The sequence below is a fragment of the Populus trichocarpa genome, chromosome 5 (genome assembly GCF_000002775.5).
Source record: "Populus trichocarpa isolate Nisqually-1 chromosome 5, P.trichocarpa_v4.1, whole genome shotgun sequence".
NCBI classification, from domain to species: domain Eukaryota; kingdom Viridiplantae; phylum Streptophyta; class Magnoliopsida; order Malpighiales; family Salicaceae; genus Populus; species Populus trichocarpa.
Genome location: NC_037289.2, coordinates 10,780,375 through 10,806,453, shown reverse-complemented (window position 1 = coordinate 10,806,453; position 26,079 = coordinate 10,780,375). Strand labels below are relative to the sequence as shown.

Genomic DNA, 26,079 nt, shown 5'->3' with positions numbered 1-26,079 from the left:
TCTCCGAAAATGTAGTGCGATTTCCAGTCTTTTGAGATGATGATATGACTTTGTTTTTATCAAATTTGTGAGTTTAACACGAGCATGTTAGGGACTGTGCCATTAGAGGGGGGAGAATTAAGAAAAGAAGAAGAATGTTATGATGCTTGGAGTATTTTTATCAAGTCAGTTCACATTTCTATCTACTCGGTCGATCAGCACCTATGGCGTTAACTTTCCGGTTTCTAGTAGATTAGCTTTCACAAACAAAAGACGATTCGATATTCGAGTGATTCTTGCGATCTTTTCTATGGATTGAAGCAATTCCATCTCTATCAAAACGTTTGTTTTAACGTAATTGCCTTTAATTTTTACTGACTTAATGACCAAACTGGGAACAACAAGAAAATGAACTTGTTTCTTGGGTTAAAAGTCATGCATGTAATGTATTTCCAACTATTATCATCTACCAAACTATTGTCATTTTGTCTCCTTTTCATTTTCAAAGAAAACACTAATAAAAAAAAAAACCCCTTCCTATTTGATCATAGTTATAAAATCTAGTCTGACTCATGTCTCGGTCCAAGAGCTGGTTTGACCCGAGTCAATTCAAAACATTATCGTTTAAAAACAATGTTGTTTTAAAATTCTTTTAATAAAGTCAAATTAGATCTCACTCGGGTTTTGACCGGGTCGATTGATTCACACATTAGCCCGCTTAGTGAACTGAATTTGACTGGGTCAACTCACAACTCATTTCGACATAAATCCAGCTTCAAAATGCATCCTTGATCTTGAGATGAAGGTGCGGCCTAGTCATGGGTATTAAACAACTCTAACTAGTTCATTGACCCGAGTCAATTAAAAAAACCATAGTTCAAAAACAATGTTGTTTCAAAATTCTTTTAATAAAGTCAAATTAGATCTCACTTTGATTTTGACCTGGTCGAATGATTCACACGTTAGCTTGCTTAGTGAACTGAATTTGATTGGGTAAACTCACAACTCATTTTGACATAAATCCAGCTTAAAAATGTACTCTTGATTTTGAGATCAAGGTGAAACCCAATCATGAGTATTAAACAACTATAATTTTAATTTTACTTTGCATAACGGTTCTTGGACCAACATGTTTTTTTTTTTAACTAGTTCATTGACTCATGCTCTACCATGAGTGATATAATTTTTTAGAAATTTAAAAAGAAATGTGAAGAGCGCGGGGATTCTTTGGCAATGTCCTTAAACCCGGGCAAGCATATCAATCTCGAAAACTCTTGATCCATCTCTTTTCTTAACTTGAGTTTCCAATTAAATCACATCGAACTTGACCTAATGTGATTTGGTTGATTTTTTGGGTTTAAAATAACCTAAATGATTGGTAAAAACATGATTTAACTCTTAAAAAAACTTCAAGATGACAACTTGTTTTAAAAATATTGAGACAACGACATATTAGATCGACTTCGATCATCCCGCAACCTCGATCATGGACTCTATTGGGTTTAATAGCTTTTTTTTTTATATTTTTGTTTAATTTTATGATAAAAATAGATGCTCTTAATCTCGAACATCAACCTTAAAATAAATGTTTGTTTGAGACCGTGAAAACAATATAAAAAGTAAACAAAAAACAAATCAGGAAGTCAATCCAATATTAAAGGATAAAATTAAAAAAAATCAATTTAAAAAAAACAAAAAAAACTAGGTTCTGTGGGTAAACTTATGAATTGAGTAACCAATGTCAATAAGCCAAAACTACGAACCGAGTCATGGACTCTACTGAGATTAATCACTTTTTTTATTAATCATCTTTTTATTTAATTATATGATAAAAAATAAACAATTTCAAAATAGAGAACCAACACAATACCGAGACTTTTTTTAAAGTTGTAATAACCTCATAGAAAGTGAACAAAATAAATTATGAAAATCAATCTCAATCAACTCATTTAAGGATAAAATAAAAAAATATTAATTTAAAAAAAGAAGAAGTTAAACAAGCCAAACTTGCGAACCGAATTAACTCATCAAACCTGCAAACATGTCTATGAACTTTATAAAGTTCAATAATATTTTTTTCTGAAAATATCTTTTTTAAGTACATGATAAAAAATAGATAAATTGAGTTCTATTAAAACAAAATGGCACCCCGCCAAACCCGCGAACCAGGGCAACCCGGGTTACTTCACTAAACCCGCAAACTAAGTTATGGACTCCACAAAGTTTAATAACTTGGTTTTTTCTCGAAATCATTTTTTATTTAACTAAGTATTAAAAAAATAAATGATTATCAAATTGATAATCAATCTAATATTAGAATATTTGTTTGACACCGTGGTAATTCTATCAAAAGATGAGATTAAAAGAAAAAAAAATATCAAATTAATTTCTAACTAATCCAATATTAAATAATAAAATTAAAAAAATCAATAAAATAAAATAAAATAAAATAAGAAACAAAACACTGTAATCACAATGTTTATAGGTGTAGGTAACAAAGATTTTCCCACTTCCTTTATTTTTTATTGTAATTTATAAGCATGATAAATATTTTTTTGACTTTTCATTTTAAAACTAGTGATCCTCGTAAACAATCATAGCCTCTCAATAAACCTTTCTTTGGTAAAGAAAACTGTTAAAGCTTTCCCATCTACAGACTTTCATAGTTGTGGATAACAAAAGTGCTTTTGTTACATATTAGGTGAATATTTTTAATATGGGAGGTGTTATAACCTAATTTTTAACCCCTCGTTTTTCTAAATATTTTCAAAATACAAAAAACAATGTTCTTGATATATTTACATCATTTTCAACGTCTTCTCAAAATAATTCAAAAACTAGTTTTCAACGCGTTTAACTATTAACACGCATATTTCAAAATCACTAATTAATTATTTTTATTGAGTCAACGTTGATGTTGCCTTTTAAAAAAAAATTAAAATACAAAAAAATAAGAAAAATAAAAAAGTATTTGGACAAAGGGACCAAAATGAAAAGGAAGAAAACAAAGGACTAAAATGAATTTAGGTTTCTTGTTAGACCAAACAATTAGGAAAAAAAAAAACAAAAATTTTCACCTATAAGTAGATGGTTATCTTACATAATGGAAAAAGGGGGAGGCTAGAGAAAAAAAAATAAGAAAAAAAAAATAAAAAACCAAAAAATTCTCACACTCTCTCCCACTCAAAAAAACCCTAACCCCCCCCTCCAAAAAAAAAAAAAACCTAGCCATTAGGAACCAAAAACTTGCACCTACCTCCCTTTCCCTCTCAGCAGTCACTACCACCCCTGCACTAGCTCTTCCACAACTCCAACAACCTCTATTACATGCTATTATCTCCTCATCATGGCAACAACACCACAACATCATTGACTTCTCTTCAATCTGTATCTTTTTAGCCCAACATTTCTTCTCCAAACCGACAACAACTTCTACCTTAGCTCCTTAATATTATGACCAAACTAACAACTGTTGATTCTATCGAGAACAACAATAAGAGTTTTTTTTAGTTGCACCAACCATGGGTGATAGTCACAATAAATGCTTCCACCGTGTTCAACATTTCTCCTCTTACGGTAGTTGTTTAGCCAAGCACCGAAAACACTACCAGCTTCCATCACTTCCCTATTACCCACAAAAGCCTCTACATTATACACCAACCATTAACAATCCTTTTTGTTCCAAGTTACAAACCATGACAACAAATAAGACTACCATATTTGCTTCAAACAACAGGGCCACCGTCAGCCACCACTAATGACTTCTTTTTTATTAGCCTTCTAGCACCAACAACAAGAAATGCCTCCTCTATTCAGTCACGACGACATGTCTTATAGCAGTAGCTTCAGCTCCAACAAGATCCAATTCTAGCAGCACTAGCACAATAGTGTGATATCACTTCCATCACGACTTGGAGCCTTCCATGCTGTGAGCATGAGTCTTCCTCTCAGACCAGCATCGTGAGCAACAACGGACTCTACCAGCATCTTTACTATCTTCGTGGTAGGCCAACAATGGCAGTAGACACCTCCCCGGGCTAGGTAAGCTTTCTTCTCCCATCTTCATTTTAATTACTCCCTCTTGTACAAGCATGCAAAACATGAATTATAATTCATGTTCTTTAAGTTGTTGCACAACTTAGTCACTAGGATGTGCTAGTGACCACGTTATGTGGGATGGATCGAGCCTAGCCCATATGGCTAGCTAGGCTGAGTCCACCTATTTTTTTTTAAAGAAGAAGCAGCTGTCAAGTCCTCTTTCAGCCGGCCCAACCATACTAGGCTGAGTTTGGGCCTCAAACCTAATAAGCTCAGCCTTTAGGCTAAGAGAGTGTTTGCAAAACACACTCTAGTGCCTTTTCTTTAGTTTTTGTTTGTCTTTATTTTAATGTTTAGCTAAATCCCCTTAATTGTTTTTTTAGTTTTACCTAATATTAGACCGTACACTTATACTGTAAGATACGAGCTCTATATTAAAAATACTTGATTTTCCTAAAACAATCTAAAAAAAAATTCAAAAACTAAACAAATCCTGTATTTCAAAAACACAATAATATGTTTCTTTTTAAGGATTTCACTTAATATTAGGGTTGCGGACTTATAGAAACTGATATTGTAAAATACAAACTCAATATTAAAAATACCAGATTTTTCTTCAAAAATTCAAAAACTTTCTAAAAAAATTCCTCATATCAACAATACAAAAAAATATTTTTTATTTGGTGTGCATACAACCAAATTATAAGATTTTCATGCATGTTTTATATGAAAAAATAAAAGCAGCATTTCATAATACTTTGAATAATTCAAAAAATATTTAGATAATGGGTATCACAACAAGTTTGCAATTATCCATTAGGATTTGACAAAAAATTCAAATAAAAACCTTTTTTTTTTTTTTTTTTAATTTCTTAGCCTTCAAGATAGTTAGGTTTTAACATGATAAGATAAGAATCTTCTCACCGATGATGACTTTTCTTAAACCTTAGCAAACTTTTCTGGGCTTTAGAATGACTAAGTTTTAACAAGATAAGATAAGAATCTTTTTATTGAGAATAACTTTTCTTAAACCTTAGACAAATATTTTTGGGCTTTAGAATGGCTAGGATTTAACTTGATGAGATAAGGATCTCCTTACTAAGAAGGATTATTCTCAAATCTTAGATAGACTAACGAATAGAAACATGATTTAGAACAAACAACAAAGCAGTTTATCATAGGTAGGATACACAGGGGGTGATACGTCTTTTTCTTGCCCAACTAGTTCTCTTACCCAGACTCTTGCAGACCATTAGAAATGGATTTTATTGGTTATGCAGGTGCCATCTGCATTAATGAGTCACGCAAGTCCTACATGTGTGTATCAATAGGTAGGCAGTGAACACCTTTCCGAGTTTTATTATTACAAATTAAAGTTATTACATTATCAAATATAAATGTGAGATGTATGTATTAATAGTTAAAACTTGAGAAAAATAATTGGATTGGTTGACACTAGAATAAAAATGCTTGAGTGTTGGATATCTATATGAGATATAAGATAAACAATGATTTGTAAATGCGAATGTTAGAAGGATGTGATTTTCAAATAGAAAGCCAAAACAATGAGCAATAAGTTTGAATTTCCAGATGAGATGACATTTAAAGGATTTACTGAGTATGATAGAATCCGAGAAGAGTGTTGATTGAAAGGTTAATAGGTCAGTTAGTAGAAATTATAGGTGTCCATTTGGAACAACCGAATTATAGGTTATTCAGGATGGACAAATAACCAGAAACATATTTTGAGTGTCTAGTTGGGACAACCAGAATAAGGGTTATTCAGGATGGAAGAATAAGGGTTATTCAGGATGGAAGAATAACTAGAAATATATTTTAGGTGTCTAGTTAGGACAACCACATTAATGGTTATTTAGGAAGAAAGAATAATTGGAAATTAATTATGGATGTTCAATTTAGACACTGGATTAGGGGTATTCCAAGAAAGATGGACAACAAAATTTTTAATAGAAAGATCATATTGTCTGTGATAGAATAAAAGATATAGAATTAATCTTGAATAAAGAACAAGTAAGAGTATCAAATGGATAGGATTTTTAAAAGAAAAACTTTTTGAAATATTTATTCTTAAGGTTGATTGTTATTTTTTTTGCTTAAAGTACTTTACAATCTTGACAAGGGTAGTCTTTCATAACTATGTTTTTTTTTTCCCATTTAAGTAGGTGTTGTACATGCACTAGACCATAGTCTTATGTATGTAGAAAAATAAATTTTTCTTTTGTTGTATTGGATGACTCACACTTTTATATGTAAAATACATGTTAACGACTTTAATCAATATACAGAAGTAGTATTGTATGAAAGACATATGTATGTTTCGCATGGTATGTATAACTTTTTTGTTTTATATAAACTCTTATTGTTTGTGAATTTTAAGTCATATTAACTATCAAGAAAGAATAATCTATTGATAAAACTCCTGGATGATTGGACTTTTGATGATGATTGAGTTGTGAACTTAATAGACATTGTCGATAACTTGAGAAGGCAAAGATGCAGGGGATACTCTACTAAAAATTTTAAAAAAAAATATTCACAGAAATCTGGATTAGTGAACCATTACTCAGTAAATTACCATGGATAATTAACTCGAAAAATTTAGATTTCTCCCCGAGAAGTAGGGGTGTTACAATTGGTATCAGAGCTAGGCTTGATTTAGTGGATTTAAATTGATACTGAAAGATATTTGATTGTTATATGATGGTCCAGATGTGATATAGAGCTAGAACCGATAAATCCCCAACATGAGGGAGGTATCAGGATCCACAACTAGAGCTATGTTAGGGGAGGACCCTCTAGCATATACAACATCTAATATGCTAGTAGCACATAGTCCTAATGAAGGGTCCAACTAGACCCCATGATGACTCTGCATCAAGACAGACAGGGGTTGTTCAGTCAGAGAAGTTAAATTAATAGGGACAAATAGCCGAGCCTCTACTTGTAGCTCCAATATTAGCCTCTAGGTCCTATATTGATCCAGTATACTTAGAGCAAATAGTAAATGCAGTGATGTCCAACATATCTAGTGTAGTGGCACTAGTCATGCCAGTAGTAGCCTTAGCCCCAACAGATAGTCTAGTTAGTCTTATTCAATGCGCAAAGAGTATGGGATAAGTGGGGTGTGATAGTATTATAGTGAACAAGATGACAAGGTTACAGGAAAATAAATTAAAAAAAGTGGAATAAATATTTATAGAGATTGAGGTACCAGTGGAAGTACGAGTGAAATTTGTTGTATAATTAGTCTGGTAGTGCACATACCTGATGAGAGGCTATGCGTATAAAGAGAGCCATAAATGTACTGTTTTGGACTAATTTCAAAATAGAGTTCAAAAATAAATTCTATATAAGACACCATCAAAAGAAGAATGAACAAGAGATTTTAGCACTAAGACAGGAGGGGATGACATTGATAGAGTATAAGAGGTAATTTCATGACCTTTCCATATTTGCTTCACATCATACTCCAACTGAGAAGCATATAATTGACCAATTGTGAGATGAGTTTAGATATGATTTGAAGCAGGGATTGATTGCTCATTAGTTTGAGACTGTGAGGGAACTCATTGAAGCAGTCTAAGCTTTGGAGGCATGCACTATAGAAAATCAAGGTCAATTAGAGTTTGAGAAGAGGAAGACTATTCATTTGTCATCTAGTAGACCACCCATTATAAAAAAGAAGAAGAAGTAAGAGTAGACATATGTTTAATAAGAAAGGGGGTAGCTCTAGCCAGAATGAAGCACCTGTTATGTCCTTTCAAGGTACTAGTGGAGGACATACATCTCTAAAGACCAGTATAACTTTAGGTTTCATAACATAGAGAAATATTACTTACCCCCACTGTATAAGGTGTGAGTAGAGCCACTTGGGGGGTTGCTCGGCTTCTCCAGGCTGATGTTGCATCTATCAATAGAAGGGGCACTGTTGGAAAGAGTTTCCATATCTAAATGCACCATGATATCACCACAGACAGACAGGGCATCGCAAGAAGGAATGCCTCTTGAGGACTATTGATTAGAGTAAGAGTTAGAGGCAACCGACAGAGAGCCTACAATAGTCATCTACCGTGAATAGGCTAGGTCAACCAACCTAGTCAAAGACAAGTGTTAATAGAGGCTAACTGAGAGGACAATGAGAAAGGCCTTAAGGTCGAGTCTACCACATAACTTAGGAGGAGATTCAGACTGTTCTGGAAGTAGTAGCAGGTATGCTACAATTAAACACTCACATGGTATATACTTTATTTGATCCTAGGATAACCATCTCATTTGTGTCGGATAGAATTGAAAAGAAATTAAATGTATAACTGATAAGTTAGAAAAAATGATTGGTGATTAGTACTTTTTTAGGGGAAACAATTGACATAGATTTTGTTTTCTGGGGGATACTAGTTAATATTGGGGGGTATAAAACTATGGTAGACTTGATGCCTTTGGAATTATAAGATTTTGATGTAATCCTAGGGATGAACTGGTTAAGCACTCAATGATCTTAAATAGACTATTTTTCTAAAACAGTAACACTACAAAGGGTAGATGGAAGACATGTAGTATTTAAAGGAGAAAAGAATGTTATACCGAATTGTCTAATTTCATTTATGATTGCCTAACAATTATTAAGGAAGGTATATCCATCCTATTTAGCTTATGTATCAAAGTTAGAGAATGAGGAAGTAGAATTGAAAGATATTCCTAGTTAGAGAGTTTTCAAATGTATTTCCAGAAGAATTACTCAAATTACCACCTAAAATAGAAGTAAAGGTACCAATAGATGTGATACCTGGAACTGCTTCTATAACATAATTTCCTTATAGAATGACACTGATTGAGTTAATAAAATTAAGATACAATTGCAATAGTTACTATATAAAAGATATATACAACCCAATAACTCCTCGTATGGAGCTCTAATATTGTTTGTAAAGAAAAAAGATGGGACCTTCCAATTATGTAGCAACTACAAACAATTGAATAGAGTAACGGTGAAGAACAAATATTTGTTACCATAGATAGATGATTTGTTTGACCAATTGAAAGGAGCTAAGGTGTTCTCGAAGATAGATTTGAGATTGTGGTACTACCAATTGAAGATAAAGAAATATGATGTGCTAAAAACTACCTTTAGAACTTGGTATGGACATTACGAGTTCTTAGTAATGTTGTTTGGTTTAACCAATATTCCAACAATATTTATGGATTTGATGAACCAAATCTTCCTATTTGGTGGACAAACATGTAGTGATATTCATAGATGATATCTTGATTTATTCTAGCTCATTTCTAAAGCATGAACAACATTTAAGAGTTGTGTTCTAAACCTTAATAGATCACTGGTTGTATGCAAAACTGAACAAGTGTGAGTTTTGGTTGAATGATGTGGTCTTTTTAGAACATGTAATTTTGGAAGATGGTATCTTTGTGGATCCAAGAAAGGTAAAAGGTGTATTCAACTAGAAGAAGTTGATGAATGTAACAGAGATTCAAAGTTTTCTTGGTCTAACTGGATATTATAAAAGATTTATTAAGGGATTCTCCACTATCGCAACTCCTCTGACACAATTAACTAGAAAGGATGTGAATATGAAGAATTAATTACCTAGTTCACGACCTTGAAAGAGCTTTATTGGTGGCCGAATATGAACAAAGAGATAGCTGATTATGTAACTAGGTGTGGTGTTTGGCAACAAGTGAAAGTAGACCACCAGAAGCCAACGGGACCTCTAGAACCCCGTTTGATCCCTGAGTGGAAATGAGACAACATCATCATGGATTTTGTATTGAAATTGCCTAGAGGAAAGAAGAAGAATGATGCGATATGAGTTATTATGGACAAATTAATCAAGTATGCTATGTTTTTACCTATAAAGGTGATATACCCGGTGGAAAAATTGGTTAAGTTATATGTGAACGAGATGATAAGATTATATGGAATTCTAATGTTAATTATTTTTTATCGGGATTATGGCTGCCCTTTATTTTAGAGTGTTTGGATGAAATTTTTATGTAATCCTATGATTTCAAATAAGATATTATAGGGATAAGATGTTGAAAAACAATTATTTCCTATTTCTTTCTCACCATTTGTTTATCTCTCATGTTTTTATTTTTTATTTTTTTTTATTTTTAATTTTTTTTAATTTTTATATTCCCTTCATTTCTCTTCGTCTTTTTTTTTCTATTTGTTTTTTAAATTGCATGTTAAAATAAAAATAATATACAGAAATTCTAAAAATCTTTAAAAAAAATCTAGGAAGAGCAAATCTTTTGGAAAATCGGAGAATTTTCCATAAAAATGCATTTTAAACTTTTAGATTTTAGAAAGTTTTAAAAAATTAAGGGTAAAAAATAATTATGATAAAGGTAAAAAAAAAAAAACCATTTAGATACTAGGTGCACTTACATATAGAGCTTTTTTTATTTTATTTTTATTATTATTATTATAGGAAAGATTAACATTTGAAATGCTTGTTAGACCTGCAAAACTCTTGTAAGTAATCTGAATAACAAGAAAGCAAAATTAATCCGGTGACAGAAAAAAATTGAACATCCCAACCTAGACCGTATATGAGATCTCTTTTATTTAGTTTTTAAACTCATAATCATTATTTATAATATCCATATTAATTAACTTTAACGAATTGAGACAATTGCATAATGCAAATTTTACGGTACCCCGGTTTTCTTGAACACCCCTAGCAATTACTTAAAATAAATTGGTTTGTCCCTGCCATCAAAGCCAGAAGCCAGGACTCTCCCAGAAATGGGATTTGAAAAGTCTGTCCTTAGGTGTTGGAGGGTGTCTCTTGGGTGAAGCTAGCGGCATAGGAGCCGACTCGGCATCAGCGGCTTCGTGCCGCACTGGAGAGGCACTTTTCACTCAACTGTTGCATGCATCTACTTTCAAAAGATTTCTTGCTTTCCTGGCGGGAAACGCAGAGCCCCAGCCTCGAAGATCCAAGCATAGGCAAGCAATGCAGGGCTATAAAATAAAATCTGCAAGAAATTTCCTCGCTTCCAACTCTCTCTCCATGAATCTGTGACCACCTCTCTCTCACTGTACCCCTCAGTGATGGTCTCTCTTAAAAACAAACAAGAATCTGCTTCAATAATGTACAGTTCACTCAATTCAAGATCCAGCTGTAACTTCTCCAATATCTGCAAAAACACCAACCACTTGAAGTCTTTGAAAGCTCTACTCATAGTTAACGGTCTAATACAACACAAGCTTTTGCTGAGACAATTTTTGGAGTCTTGTTTTAATTTGGGTTCTGTTGATTTAGCTCTCTCGACTTTCAATACAATTAAGAAGCCAAGCTTGTTGTTGCAAAACTTGATGATTAGGAGTCTAAGTAATAATGGGTTACACGAAAACGTCTTGTCTGTGTATAAAACTTGTCAGGTTTGGAATTGCCTATCTGATGATTTTACGTTTCCTTTTGTTATCAAGGCATGCTCAGTTCTTGGTGCTTTTGAGATTGGAAAAGAGATTCATTGTGCTGTGTTGAGAAATGGGTATGAGAGAAATGTTGTTATAGAGACTGCTTTGGTTGACTTTTATGGAAAGATTGGTCATTTAGGGACTGCACGCTCTCTGATTGATAGAAGTCCACAACCAGACTTGGTTTCTCTGAATGCTTTGATTTCTTGTTATTCTTTTCATGGGATTGATCAACCAGTGTTTGAGGTTTTTAAGCTTATCTTCGCGGTGGGTTTGAAGCCTAATTTGAGTACTTTGGCTAGTGTAATTCCTGTGTGTACCAGATTGGGATGTTTGGATACAGGTAAGTCTCTCCATGGATTTGCTGTGAAGTCTGGATTTCTTGCGAATGAGTTCTTGGTGCCTGCTTTAATTTCAATGTATGCTCGTGATGTGTGTGTATCTAGTGCTATAAATATGTTTGAAGATGTAAAAAGGAAGAATGTTGCTGTTTGGAATGCTATGATTTCTGCTTGTACACAAAAGGATATGGCTTTTGAAGCATATGAGATGTTTCGACAAATGCTTCATGCTGATGTGCTGCCTAACTCAATTACTTTTGTGTCGGTCATTCCCTCATGTGAGGTTGCTGGTGGTATACTGTATGGTGAATCATTTCATGCTTGGGTGATAAAACACGGTTTAGAAAATCAAGTTTCTGTTTTGACAGCCCTTGTGTCCATGTATGCTAAGCTTGGAGAGATGCATAAAGCTGAAAATCTTTTTGATCGGATTTCCAATAGGAACCTCTTGTTATGGAATGTGATGGTGTCTGGGTATGTGCGCAATTGTCTATGGGATACAAGTCTCGCTGCATTTTGTGAAATGCAGCTTGGTGGATTTAGTCCAGATGCAGTCTCTATTGTTAGTGTTCTTTCTGCTTGTTCCTATCTGGAGGCTGTTTTGTTTGGTAAGTGTGCCCATGCATTTAGCATTAGAAAGGGGATTGATTCAAGCCCCAATGTTTCAAATGCTCTCTTGGCATTTTATTCTGATTGTAGACAACTCACCTCTTCTTTTAAGCTCTTTCACAAAATGCACACTAGGAATACTGTGTCGTGGAATACTTTGATATCTGGGTGTGTGCATAGTGGAGAAATGGAAAAGGCAGTTGACCTTGGTCACAGTATGCAGAAAGAGGGTGTGGCATTGGATTTGGTCACCCTAATAAGCGTTCTCCCTGTTTACTGTGACAGGGACTATTTAGGTCATGGGATGACCCTTCATGGTCATGCGATAAAAAAAGGGTTTGCTTCTGATGTATCTTTGGTCAATGCACTTATCAGCACATATTGTAAGTGTGGCGATCTTGATTCTGGGAGATTTCTTTTTGAAGTTATGTCAGAAAGGTGCGTAGTGTCTTGGAATGCCCTGATTACTGGCTTGCGGCATCTCAACCTACAGAACGAGGCTTTGGTCCTTTTCAGTCAAATGACGGAGTATCAGAGGCCAAATTCTGTAACTCTGCTAAATGTATTGCCTTTGTGCTACAGCCATTTGCAGGGTAAGTCTGTCCATGCGTTTGCAATTAGAACACGAGTTTTACCGGAAACGCCTCTTGTTACTTCTCTGATTTACATGTATGCTAGATTTGAAAATATGAATTCATGTCTCTCGTTATTTGAAATAGGAACAAAAGACATACCAGTGTGGAATGCTATTATTTCTGTGCATATCCAAACAAAATATCCTGAAAAAGCAGTTTGCTTCTTCTATGATTTGCTTCGAATGGGTTTACAACCTGATAACATAACAGTTCTGAGTTTAGTTTCAGCATGCGCTCAACTAAATTTCTTGAGTCTTGCTCATTCTGTAATGGCCTATGTGATATGCAAGGGATTTGAGAAAGATTCTGCCGTTAGCAATGCCCTTATAGATATGTATGCAAGATGTGGAGACATTGTTACTGCTAAAAAGCTGTTTGAGGGCTTGATTGAAAAGGATGCTGTCTCTTGGAGTGTGATGATCAATGGATACTGTCTACATGGGGACGGAAAAGCTGCCCTTGAAATTCTCTCCCAGATGCAGTTATCAGGAGTGATCCCTAATGTCATTGTATTTTCAACTATTTTATCAGCTTGCAGCCATGCTGGTTTAGTTGAGCAAGCTTGGATGGTCCTCAACTCTATGGTCGAAAATGGTATATCAGCAAGAATAGAGCACTATGCATGCCTGGTGGACCTGTTAGGGAGAAAAGGTCACTTGAAGGAGGCGTACAATGTCGTTAAGAAGCTACCTGGTAAACCTTCAGTTACCCTGCTTGAGTCGCTGTTGGGTGCCTGTAGCGTACATGGCAACGTCGAAATTGGGGAGGAAATTAGTGGGCTGCTGTTTGAAATGGACCCAGATAATCCTGTTCCTTATGTGATTCTTTCCAATATCTATGCAGCAGCTGGTCGATGGGCAGACGCCAATAAATTGAGGTCAAACATAGACCGGAGACGACTGAGAAAAGCTGCTGGTTGCAGTCTTCTAATAAGCGAAAAAAGTGACAACATTGTGGTAATGAAGGAAACCTAACTATCTATCCATGTTTCTTTGTGTATTATACATTTTCTCTTATATGTTCCCCTTTAGATTTTGTAAAAAAAAGGAAAAAATTAGCATCCATATGCTCTACACATGATTCTCTAGCTTTCAAGATTTAATATAGCATTGTTACACACAAGGAAGCTGTCTCAGGGCATTGATGTTGTGTTACAGCAACCGTGCCGCTATCCGTATTTCACACCTGTATAGTGAGCGTTCAGCAAAATTTGATATATATATATATTTTTTAATGTTTTTAGGTTGTTTTAATGTATTTATATTAAAAATAATTTTAAAAGAAATATTATTTTAATATATTTCTAAATAAAAAACAACCAAAATTTTTTTCCATTCTTTTTTTATATATGCACTTGATTAGTAAAAGTGATAAAATTCACACTCAAAATAACAAAAGTAGTAGCAACACTCGGAAAAATTATAAAGTTCAAGCACTTGTTAGAATTTTCTCTTCGTTTAAACAAAAACGAACTGCATCAAAAATTGAAAAAACCAAAAAATGCCATTGCAGCACCAAAATAAAGCCAACTCCCTAAAGCTCTAAGCAAAATAAATTTCCAAACGAATTCTCAAAATTCTAGAAAGATTTTCGAAGCAGGAAATCCGGAGGATCATAAACGTTTTGATACATCAATGCCAAGATATTACAGTTGGGTCTGTGCGTGCATCTAGACAACAAGGTTAATGAAAACAGTGGTGGACCACACCCAACAAATACACACAATACTTGGAAAAAATAGCACCAAGCCAACTGACACACTAGACCTCCCAATTCCTCCTAAAATCCAAAAGACAAGGCAAGGCTATAATCAACCCATCTTATGGACACTGGTAAAATCCAAAACCCAGTCATTCCCTACCATAGATTCTGCCCAAAAAAACCAAAATTTTTATTCTCGAGAGATGCTTCTATCCCGAAGCTTTCAGCTTGTAAAATCCAGGAAAATTAGCTTCAATGCTCCTCATGACATTGATCTCCCGGTTGCAGTCTGTTTAGCTACGTAAATCTGCTTCGTTTTTGAAGGGGGGTAGTTCTTTTCTGTACCCAAAGTTTGATTCCTTCCTTGGTATGCCATTCTACGATGAGACCATTCAGCCCCGGAACTATTCTTCTGAGATCCTCCACCTCCTCGCTGATAATTATACCCAGAGTAATTGTAATGCTGCGCAGATGTATTCTTCTGGTGCGAAGGCTTTGTCTTCAAAGCAGACCTTGAGTTCTGGCCACTACCACTGCTAGCCCTGTCATTCTGCATAACATCTGTCTTGCCAGCCTCTGGAATGGTGCTTGCAGATGTGCTCTTAGCACCAATGCTCTGAGTTGAAGTCCCCACACTGGTGGTAATGGAGTCTACCAATCCAAGTTCATCAGGTAACTGGCTGACAGTGCAATCAGTTGCTGCAGGGAAGTTCTGCCTATTGTCAGGAGGAGTTGTTGTTCGAGACCCAGAGAACCTGTTAGCAGCTAATGGTTGGTCAACAGGAAGGCTGTGGTTAAAATGAGATGATGCAGGAACACCCTCTGCCTGTTGCAATGGCTTTGACACAGGAAGTGATTGAAGAGGGGATGCAGAGACATGAGGCCAGCGAGCTTGGACTGAAATGTCAGAAGACTGGGCAAAACAATTTAATCAAAATGTTAGGTTATGGTACACCATTCTTCAATACATTAGCAGCATCACATGATAAGCAATAGGAAAGAAATCATTAGTCAACCTCCAAACAATTGATGTCAACCAATTTTGGTCCAAACATCTGCTAAAACACATGACAGAAAAGCTTCCAATTCATTAAACAATTTTTGGCAAAAAAAAGGCAAACACTTGTAGAGGGAAAAGAATGGGAATTAAGCATCATTTTGGCAAGCAAATAGTTCTCAGCTTCCAAACCATAGATCAAATGTGTACCTGAAAAGGAGAAACATCAAACATGGCCACAGGCGAGGCCATTGACAAAAGCGGAGAACCAGGGGCAAGATGCTGGATAGCAGGCATATTGGTGGGATTGCGCTGTGATGACACCATATTCATGTTATTCATGTCCCCTTCACCAACACTCATGGCAGAAGATGTAGGGTTATGCTTCCAATCAGGTTGTTTTCCAGATGGGATATATGTGGTGCCCATATAACTCAAGCCAACTTGTCCAAACTGTCCCACTGGTGCAAAGTGATTGTAGACAACCATGTGAGGTGGACCTTGAACCCCCGGGATGCTCCCAGGTGAGCTGATGAAAGGGCCTGTGAAACCAGCTGGAGGACCATAGAATGAATCTACAGCAGAATGCTGTTGCCAGGCACCCAGTGGACCTGTAACTGATGCATTACTTTTCTGGGACTGTGACTGAGTAGGTGTTGATTCATCATGTGGCCCAAAAGCAAAGATCGGTCCTCCCAACATGGGATTCATCTCGTAGAATGGAAAATGAGAAGGTGGAGCTCCAGGGACATGCGAAAGCATATGGCTTCCAGAATTCTGTGGAATTGGCAAAGGTGGCCATAAGGAAACTGGAGTCTCCACTGAAAGGTCAGCCGGCAGAGCCACACTAAGAGACTCTTCAACTCTTGATTGACTTGCTAATTGTTGATCAGCAGAAGCACCTACAAATTATTAACAAAGACAGCTTAAAGACAATAAAAGGAAAAGAAATGTGAGGCTCCCAACAAATATTGCAGCAATAAAAAAATTAGTACCCGCTGATATGCTATCAAGATCTGCACCTCCAAATTTTTTTGAGTCTGAACCAGAGATGGGGCCTGCACCCAGTACATTACCACCAATCTCATCACTACTAATAGCTGCAACAGCAACAGCTGAAGCAGCTGCTTCGGCTTCGGCTTCAGCTTCACAATCTTCCAAATGAGCACAAGATTCATTGGAGTGTTTCTCTTTTTCAAAGAAAAGAGAGCAATCTTTTTTGGCTGCAGAGAGATTATGAGAAATATGAATGTCCGATTGACATAGACCTGGAGGGCCAATCCCGTGGGAAACAGCCCGTCTGTTAGAAGGAAGAATCGGAGATGTCACAGCACCTGAATAAGGGAACATCACAAATTTCAAAATAAGGCCAATAGTAATTCTTTAGATCAAACACAAGTTCACAAGAAAGTAAATGCCCACCAAATTGAATTTTCTCCCCAGCAAGTAATGAATTGATTGGGCTACCAGCAGAAGAAAATGACTTGTCCTTGCTCAAAAGGGATGATGATGGCAAGCTGGGTTCACTAACTGAGTTAGTTGGATCACCAACTGATGAATGTGAATCAAATTGCACAGGCTTCATAGCCTCATCAAGTTGAGTCTGTGTAAGTGCCATAACCTATCAGATACATTTAATCAGATGCCAAATTGATGTCGATTGCAGATTTACCAAATGGTCATGGATGATTAATAACAATGATGTTATTGCAAAAATATGAAGAGATATCAGAATAATTATTTGCAAAGGAAAGTAGATCATGGATCTTGAAAGTTGAAACTGTAACACAAAGCCCACTAAAACAAAATTTATCAGCTTGCTTATTCTAAAGGCCTTGCTGTTTTTTTTTTTTTTTTCTGCAGTAAATTTGCATGATCAACATTACAGACTGGATCTATTTGCTCAACAGAAATTGGTCTAGCAAAACTTAAAGAGAAACTTCTCACTGGCATGAGTTGAAATGATATCAACTGACGCTACAGCAAACACATATGAACTCTTTAATGGCAGCAGATCTCCCAGGTAATGTTGAATGCTCTGATGGAACATAGTATTTCAGAGCTTCGCAGAGAGAATAAATCAGCATGAAGTCAAAATCAATTATAATAGAGCATGACAACGTGCTCCCACTTTCACTAAAACAGTGAAGCACACTGAAATGGTCACCATCACAAATGCCACAGGAAAACAAGCACATTCAAGTCACCTGTTCTTATTTACAAGTCCAAATCTAATTAAGTTAAGGCATAACTCAAGCATGCAAATATGCCTTGTTGTCTCTCACTATGAGTATGATGAAATCATCATGAATTTCACAGTTGTTTGGTATGTTAATAAAAAAAGTGGTTTCACTGTATTAAAATCTAATAGTGTGAGGCTAGCCTTTTTTTTTTTTGGCATGACTTTGCGAGCTATGGTTTCAATTTCTAAACCCCTAAACCTTACACCCTATCCCAATAGACTACCATCTTCAAACTTCATCTAAACATGTCATTAATTGTAAGCATTTTAAAATTTAAAGCACATTAAGCACAGGATCTATCTACATATATGATACCTCCTATCACAGAATTTACATATTTTCCTCTTAAGTGCCTGTCCACTTTTTTCAACACAAAGACGCAAAAGAAATTAAACAGAAATTCTATTCTCATCCTTTCACTCCCTTCCCCTTCCTTTCCTTCTACTATTTCACCTCCTTTCCATCTTCTTTGGAAAAAAAAAAGTACCATTGGTTCTGAGGGCTTGAAGACAAGTGTGGTAGGACTGGACAGAGATGCTAAAATCATTAAGCCAGATCTTCACTGAACTAAGGGTAATTTTTTGCAGTGCACTCCAGAGAAACACTGCACCAAACTTAGAAAGCAATTAAAATGACCCAAGACCCAATATCGATGAATGAATCATAAAAAGAAATAGCCACTAAACTGAAGAACTTCAACTAACAAGCAAATTTTCCATCATGTTTTTTTAGTGAGATCATAACAATCATATTCATGCAAAATGATAGAACAGAAGAACCCTAAGAGAAAATTAAACTATCATGGCACTTTAACAGCAATAATTGGAAAAATGATGGTAATAACTAATTACCATACCTGTTGGTTAATCTGTGAACTACCCCAGGAGCCCAAAGAAGTTTGGACAGTTTCTAGAACATTATTCTTGCTATCAAAAATTAAGCCCGAAGCATGGTTCTTTCCACTACCTGACACACCAGTCAAGGAGCTTGTATGGAAGGACCTGCAGAAGAACATATGAGACTTACAAGTCTGTCCATATATATTTGGATATATAAAATTCTGAAAGTGTACATACTTGACAGCCTGAGTTTCAGTTTTCACAGCAGGAGTTCCAATTGGAGGCAATGGTTGAGACACTATAGGTGTAATGAATCCAGCTGATACTTCAATGTTTGCCAAGCCATGCCCCTCAGGTGCCTCAAAATCAGAACGAATGCTGTTTGATGCCTCTCCACCAACTGGTGCGCGATTTTTATTTGAGATGGAAGACACAGAAGCACTTTGCGAATAAGATCGAGGTTTTCGTGGCATCTAATAGCAACAAATTAAAGTAATTAAGCAACATGTTTTTTTATGCAACAAAAGCTAATTCAAAGTAAACCTACAATAGAACCTTTGAAACCCGAGACTTCGCCTTGATCTCTTTCTCTCTCTGTTCACGACGATCATTCAGCATTTGCCTCTTTGACCTCACCTCAATGAAGTCATCATCATCGCTAGGGACTTCTATGCCAGGTTGCTCAAAAACACGCACGATTCCACTTTGCAAAGGAGCATCTAAGTCCTCTCTGGAGTGACAGATGTTCTGGATCTTTCTCACAGATTCTTTTCCAGCTACCTTTTCAGCCCTGCTTCGAGAATCTATTTCCTGCAAACTTACAGGCCTTGAACTAGATCCCTCTGATTCAGATATCTGTTTTGGTTGTCTATTTGCAACAACCACCCTCCTAGACCCACTTCTTGCACCAGCACGTCCACCACTGATATTAGACTTTTCATCTACCTCTGATCCAGCAGATTGCTTCTTATCTGAATTTTCACGAACTCGAAATTCGGTTCGCAAACGTCGAGGTTTCCCCTGAAATCCACTAGAATCTGAGCGAGAAATATCTGAAGCTTGAAATGATGATCTTGGGCCAGAATGTTTCGCCGGGAACGCATACCGTCTCCCTCTCCCACTTGACATTAGGCCTGGACCCTTCGAAACTCCTAAACCTTTTTCTTTCGTAACAGATAGGGATGACACTTCCTCAGTTTGAGACCGGTGTTCCAATTCTCGAGCGGGTACAGTTTTGAAATTCTTCACAAATGAATTTTCTGCTTGAAAACCTGATTCAGGCCTCGAATTGATATCGCCACTGTGCAAACAATCTCCTTTGCCCTTGTGTATTTTTATAGTGCTATCAGCTCTTTCTCTCAGTGGCAATGAAATTCCCTCTTTCACTGCCAGATGAGATAGATCCAAGTGTCGTGGAAGAAGGCCTCGTTGGTTATCCATTGAAACTGATGAAACATCGCCTTTCACAATGTCTTGACCAGGTTTAATAGGTACAGCAACTCCAACACTATGATTGAAAGAAAAATTACTTGGAATATTGGGTCGAACCAAGGACATCGATTGAGGATTCAAAGGTAAAACCCCCTGTGGAATGGGAGATGTATACCTCAGCTGACCAAACTGAAAGAGTGGAGGCTGTGATGGGTGGATATGAGTGAGGGATGATCCAACTGGGGGATGGAGATGAAGTGGCATCTGTATAGAACCAATCTGTATGGCTGGAACTGGTGAAGGTATCAGAGAAGGACCAGAAAATAGCCCAAACTGAAGCTTAACAGGTACCTCTGGCTGATTATTAGCAGAAGGAATGGTTGACATGACAGTTTGATCAGATGACAATTGGATTTGAGGCTGAATGGACAAGCCATGATTAGATGAAGCATCAGAATGATCCATGTGCTCGGGCAATGCTGAAGTTTGAGAAGCATTTTTGGATTGAATTGCCTTCTCTGTTTCCTGGAAGATTCTTGTAGAATTATCAAGATTCACTTGAGTAGAACCATCCACATGTTGAAGGGTTTGCCCATCACTGCACATTGCATCAAAAGATCCCTGCTCTTCTGAAGGTTTTGGTGTCACAAATTTGGTTTCTTCATTCGTTGAACTTCTTTCAAAATCATCATTAGGCATCCCAACCTCAACACCCTCATTGAAGCCTAAGACCAAGTTTTCCATCATATCAGGAGCATCTTTCTCATCTAAATGCATGTCTTCAAAATCTTGAGTCAGGTTAATATTTTCATCTTCTCCATCATGCACTTCGTCTTCTTCCTCGTAACCATCTTCATCCTCATCATATTCTTCTTGCTCCTGCAAGTGTATCATCATTTTTTGTTGTGGATGAATCAAAGGTGAGCAAATAAAAGGAACAAATCAGTTATCAAGATATTCAAATGGCAAAAGTCATCTACAATGGGGAAATACAAGAGAGCTTAGGGCTGTTCCTAAAACAAGAAAAACACAGAGAAGATGATGGACTGCAAGCAGCAGATAGAAAGCAAAACAAAACGGTGGCAATTTCATGAACTCGGGATAACAGCATTTCAAACACCAGTCTCTCCAAGGTTCAGTAATCCATAAATTAAAAATTCGAGGCAAGAAGATTTTAAACACAGATGAATATCCAACAAGTTGGAGATTTAATCATCAACATTAAACGAGCTGCAATGAGGTGAGTTTGCAAAAGAAAGCAGAACCAAAACACAATAAACATCAAGCATTATATGCTAAGTGAATGTGGAGACTTATGATTAGGAAGATGCTATGCTAAAGATGCCCATTTTGTAAATATCATATCAATGTATCCTTCCATCGAAGCACCACCCCACCCCCAACTTCTCTCTCTTCCTAGAAAGAATCTTAATTTCATATACCATACCACTTAGCACAAAAATGATTTGTGAAATAACCAGAACCACGTAACAACATTTGGAGTGCATCCAACCCAACCACAACAATCACATTAACTTCCTTTTAGGCACCAATTTTATGTAAGAAAACCTATCATTGAGAAAGAACAAGGTTTCTTGCAAAACAATATTAAGCATATATAGAATAAACAAAAATACCCTTAGACCCAAAAGACAATCACTATGGCAGAAAACTCTAGCAAATTTATCAAGGAAAGACAAGCTTCCAAAGAGAATCTCAAACAATACCAGTTTATTTTTGGAAAATATACCTGCAACTGTTCATCATTCTCAACAGCCCACTCCTCATCCTCGCCATTAGAGACAATACTTGAGCCACTCATCACATTCTCTTTATTGGCTTCAGTAGGCAAGGCTAAAGATTCATTCTCTTGACCCAACAAGGCAACATCTTTTCCTTCACCAGCTGATAACACTGGAGAATCTCCAGATTCATCCAAATCATCATTAGAGAGATGAACTGGAGAATCAGGGGGGCTTGAAACAGAGAGTGAAGACTGTGAGTCACACCTTGTTGTGTTCGTATTCAGTTTCTGCACCTCAGTCTCAGAATTCTCCTGCTGGGCAATTATTTCAGCTCGTCCAAGATTCTCTTGAGAATTGCTATCATACCTTGCCTGCATGGTAGAATCATTTCTAGCTCCATGATTGGACTGCATCTCACTCTCTGGAAAGGTTGAGGGACCAGGGCATTCATTCTCACCTCTATAAGGGTTTCTGTGCAATGAAGCTATTGATGGAGGGGGTAAAACACGAGGTTGCCGCATGGGATACCGTGACCTCCCAAATGAATAGAGACCATCTGGCTCGTGATTTTGATACATTCTATCATGGTATTGAGGACCTGGACTGCCCCTAGTCTGAGCATGCCCCCATGCACTATCAGCAAATCTCTCTGCAAAGTTCTCTTGAAACTCAGATTCAATCTCTGAGTTTCTACTAAAATAATCTCCATCCCCAGAAATATTCCACCTTTGACTTCTAAATTGTTGACTAAAATCATCAACCTGAGGATCAGGAATCCCTCCTTTAAGATAAGGCCTAGAGGGTATTAATCCAGGTCCTCCATAGAACTCTTTCCTAAATGCTCTCCCTCCAACAGATGCATCTTGCCTGGGACTGGGTTGACCATTCTCCTGGTCTTGTGGAACAAATGCTCTAATGTTCACATTGTCAAATGCATCTCTCTTCCATGAATTCACATGTTTTCCTGTGTCTGAAAAAGCTGAAGAGCCATCTCTAGAAAAGTGCGGCCTAGAATCTATCTCAAATGGTCTATTCACTGCTGAGGAATCAGAAGATACTGAAGCTGTGATGCTCTCCACCATCCTTTCACTTTCTTCCCAATCAGCAACATCTGTCACCCTGGAAACATCTTTTTCTGTCACCATCCCTGTCATTATCTCATCTGTAACACCAGAAGAATTGTCATTACCACTCTTTGTTGCTTCAGCCTGCCTCTTCGCAATCTTTTCTTCCAATTCTAAAAGCTTCTGCCTTGCACTATGTTTCCTCCTCTCCTCCTCCATAGAGATTCTCTGTTTCTCCTCCTCTCTAGCTATCCTATGTTCTTCTGCCCTTCGGATGGCTTCCAGACGCTCTTGTTCAGCTCTCCATTCAGCTTCTTTAGCTTCTTCTTCCAACCTTCTCTGCCTTTCTTCTTGTTCCCTAGCTAGCCTCATTCTCTCCTCTTCTTCTCTCCGAGCTAGCTCCATAGCCCTTTCCTGCTTTTCAAGTACCAGCTGCCGTTCCAGTTCCTGCATCTTTTGAACTCTCTCAAGTTCAGCCTCAAAAGATTCCCGAACAGGATCATGGAAATCAGTCTGCTTAAGCACATCCTTCTTCTTCTTAACCAAACCGACAAGGGTGCCAGAGAAGGGATCCCGTCCATCAAAACCAGAAGTTCCAAAGTCCTTCATGAAAGGGTCCTCTACATAAGGTTTTTCACTCTTTGAAAATGGGCGTTTCTCCCTACCAAAATTCCATATGGGGTCATTGACTGGAAGCCCTTTACCACCCACAGAAAATGATGATTTGGCAACCAAGTTATTCTGGTAAGTATCACCCCTGTGCCTATTGTATTGTTCACTGCCATAATGTTCTCGAGTATTCCGGTCACGCCCTCGATTGCCAAAAGAATCCATAGTATTACTCCAAGGCTGTTTCCCTCCTTGCCCATACCCCACATCCCTCCTCCCAACATCATCCTGAGAATTGACCCGGAGTGCCGAGGGGATGTACCTATTCTCTTTGACTGTTTCTCTGTTAAAACTAGGTGGTCTTACACCAATACCATTTCTTTCATTTCCAGCCTCTTGGGTGATGAATTTATCTTTTGTAAGAGGCGAAGAAGCTCTCCATGATTTCCCTTCCCTTCCCTCTCTACTAGGTGTTCTGACATCTCTTAAATAAGTGTCTACCTTAGTGACTTCACTAGAAGAAATCTTTCCAGTTTCATTGTCACGCTGTCCTCGCCTGTCAAAAACATTGTGAGCTGGTTTCTGCGGTAAAACACTAGGTCTTGGAAAATCAAAACCCCTATCCCAGTAGGCCTCATCCTTTGGAAAACCATGATCTCTCCCTCTGTCAGTCAAACCATGCCTTGTGTCCCGCTCATCATCAGCCCAATCTGACCTAGGATTCAACCGAACTAATGGCAAAGGACCCGCAAAGTACTCTTGCTGTTTCCGCTCTTTCTCGGATGTAACAGAATGACCCAACCCTTGGTTGTCAACACCATCCTCATCCATTCCATTACCCACATTATTCCTCGCCTGCATTTGGGGACGCATATCAACAACCCTGCTCAAACCAAATCCATCCCTCTGCTCATTACCCAACTCCTCACTCAAGACCTTCTTATGTTTCTGATTCAAACCATCCTTCTGCTTCTTTTCCAGCCCAGAAACAGAAGGCAAAGTTGCCTGCAATGAAGGAAAATCTTCACCCCTCCAAACCGTAGCTTTATCCACCACTGAATGACCCCTTGGACCATCAGAAACAACAGTCAGCTCCAATGACCTCACTGAAGGCGGCATATACACACCACCGCTACTACCAGTGCTTAATTTATTAACCCCATTACCCACATTACTCACTCCCTGATCACCAACACCATAATTATTTCCACTCTCAGCTCCATTATTATCACCACTAACATCAAGCCCTTCTTTCTCCTGAACTGCAATCGCAGCAGGCTTACTCCACCCCATACCAGAAGAACTAGGACGAAGCCCATTTCCTGGACCACCACTACCATGCCCACCCCCGGATCCCAATGAATCAAACCTTTCATGCTCCTTGCGCAAGGATGGCAAATTCAGGGGGGGCGGAACAGAAAGTTTCGGCCCAGCAGCTTTTTGAGAGCTGCGTGGCCTCGAAAGCACCACCATTCCTCCTCCTCCTCCTCCAGCCACACCAGGCCACCCCCGACCCTGCCCATGATTATACTGATTATTATGGTGATTTTGTTGGTGTTGTTGGCCATAAGATTTATTCAAATTCACAGATACATACTTAGACCCTACTCCAGGATTGGCCATTTCACGGTCCGACCCGAAATAATCAAGGCGGATTCCGATTCAGATCCCCGCCAAAGCATCAAAAGTAAAATACAACAAAACCCTAACCCTAATTTATTCCTCTTCTTTATTCCAATTGAAGCAGATCTCACTGTATCAATAATAATAATAAAAAAAAAACAGATTCCACAAAATCAAACGTTAGAGGGTAAAATGATAGTCTTTATAATCCTGATCAAGCAAGCAATTAAACGTGAAATTAATCAGCGACTAACAACAACAATAATGTTAGTGAAGCTAGGGTTCGAAGAAATGGGGTGGGGTGTACGATAAGGGGTACCTGCAAGGGCGTAAGATAGAAACGGCGACGATATCGTGCGCCGCGGGGGTGACGAGTGAGAGATGTTTTTTCTTACAAGAGAAGTCCTGAGAGAGAGACAGAGAGAGGAGAGTAACGAGAAGAGAGAAAAATGAAGTTGAAGCAGCGGACGGGCGGAAGGAAAATTATGGAAAGTTTCTTTTTCTGTTTTTTTTACTTGTTTATTTATTTTTGTAATGGTTATTTGTGTCTTTTTATGTCTGTGTTTGATTATGATTTAAAAATAATATATTAAAAAATAAAACAACTTTAGTTCTTACTAGTTAAATTTTATATATATTTAATTTAAACCGTTGTTAAGATAGTTTTTTAATAAAAAATAATTTAAAGATATTTGATTAAAATAATTTTTTACGGTGTTGCTGGTGCTAAAATGACTAAAAATAATAAATTCATAACTTTAAA

The 26,079-nt window shown here is 37.2% G+C and overlaps 2 protein-coding genes across 4 annotated transcripts; one reads left to right on the top strand and one right to left on the bottom strand.

The window, feature by feature from the left end:
- Positions 1 to 10,713: 10,713 nt before the first annotated feature.
- On the top strand, positions 10,714 to 14,186 carry LOC7489730 (putative pentatricopeptide repeat-containing protein At5g08490). Its single transcript, XM_002307226.4, has 2 exons — positions 10,714 to 13,022; positions 13,149 to 14,186. Exons 1-2 carry the CDS (start codon positions 11,111 to 11,113, stop codon positions 14,036 to 14,038), a joined length of 2,802 nt encoding a protein of 933 aa, XP_002307262.3. The 5' UTR covers positions 10,714 to 11,110; the 3' UTR covers positions 14,039 to 14,186.
- Positions 14,187 to 14,631: 445 nt separating this feature from the next.
- LOC7476379 (uncharacterized) lies at positions 14,632 to 25,806 on the bottom strand. 3 transcript variants are annotated; one of them, XM_002306430.4, is made up of 9 exons: positions 25,636 to 25,806; positions 22,026 to 25,446; positions 19,400 to 21,154; positions 19,082 to 19,317; positions 18,862 to 19,006; positions 17,185 to 17,383; positions 16,758 to 17,096; positions 15,973 to 16,664; positions 14,632 to 15,678 (listed from the first exon to the last, which is right to left on the bottom strand). In XM_002306430.4, exons 2-9 carry the CDS (start codon positions 25,314 to 25,316, stop codon positions 15,028 to 15,030), a joined length of 7,308 nt encoding a protein of 2,435 aa, XP_002306466.4. In that variant the 5' UTR covers positions 25,317 to 25,446; positions 25,636 to 25,806; the 3' UTR covers positions 14,632 to 15,027. The 3 variants fall into 3 exon arrangements, with proteins under 3 accessions (XP_002306466.4, XP_024456605.2, XP_024456604.2); XM_024600837.2 differs by having other exon boundaries at positions 16,785 to 17,096; XM_024600836.2 differs by having other exon boundaries at positions 17,185 to 17,365.
- Positions 25,807 to 26,079: the final 273 nt, after the last annotated feature.

Coding starts and splice junctions, on each gene's coding strand:
- LOC7489730 (XM_002307226.4), top strand. CDS start 11,111: ATGGTCTCTCTTAAAAACAAACAAGAATCTGCTTCAATAATGTACAGT. Junction 13,023..13,148: donor GTGCTACAGCCATTTGCAGG/GTAAGTCTGTCC, acceptor TATTTGAAATAG/GAACAAAAGACATACCAGTG.
- LOC7476379 (XM_002306430.4), bottom strand. CDS start 25,316: ATGGCCAATCCTGGAGTAGGGTCTAAGTATGTATCTGTGAATTTGAAT. Junction 17,097..17,184: donor TGGGGAGAAAATTCAATTTG/GTGGGCATTTAC, acceptor TCCCTTATTCAG/GTGCTGTGACATCTCCGATT. Junction 15,679..15,972: donor TTGATGTTTCTCCTTTTCAG/GTACACATTTGA, acceptor TGTTTTGCCCAG/TCTTCTGACATTTCAGTCCA.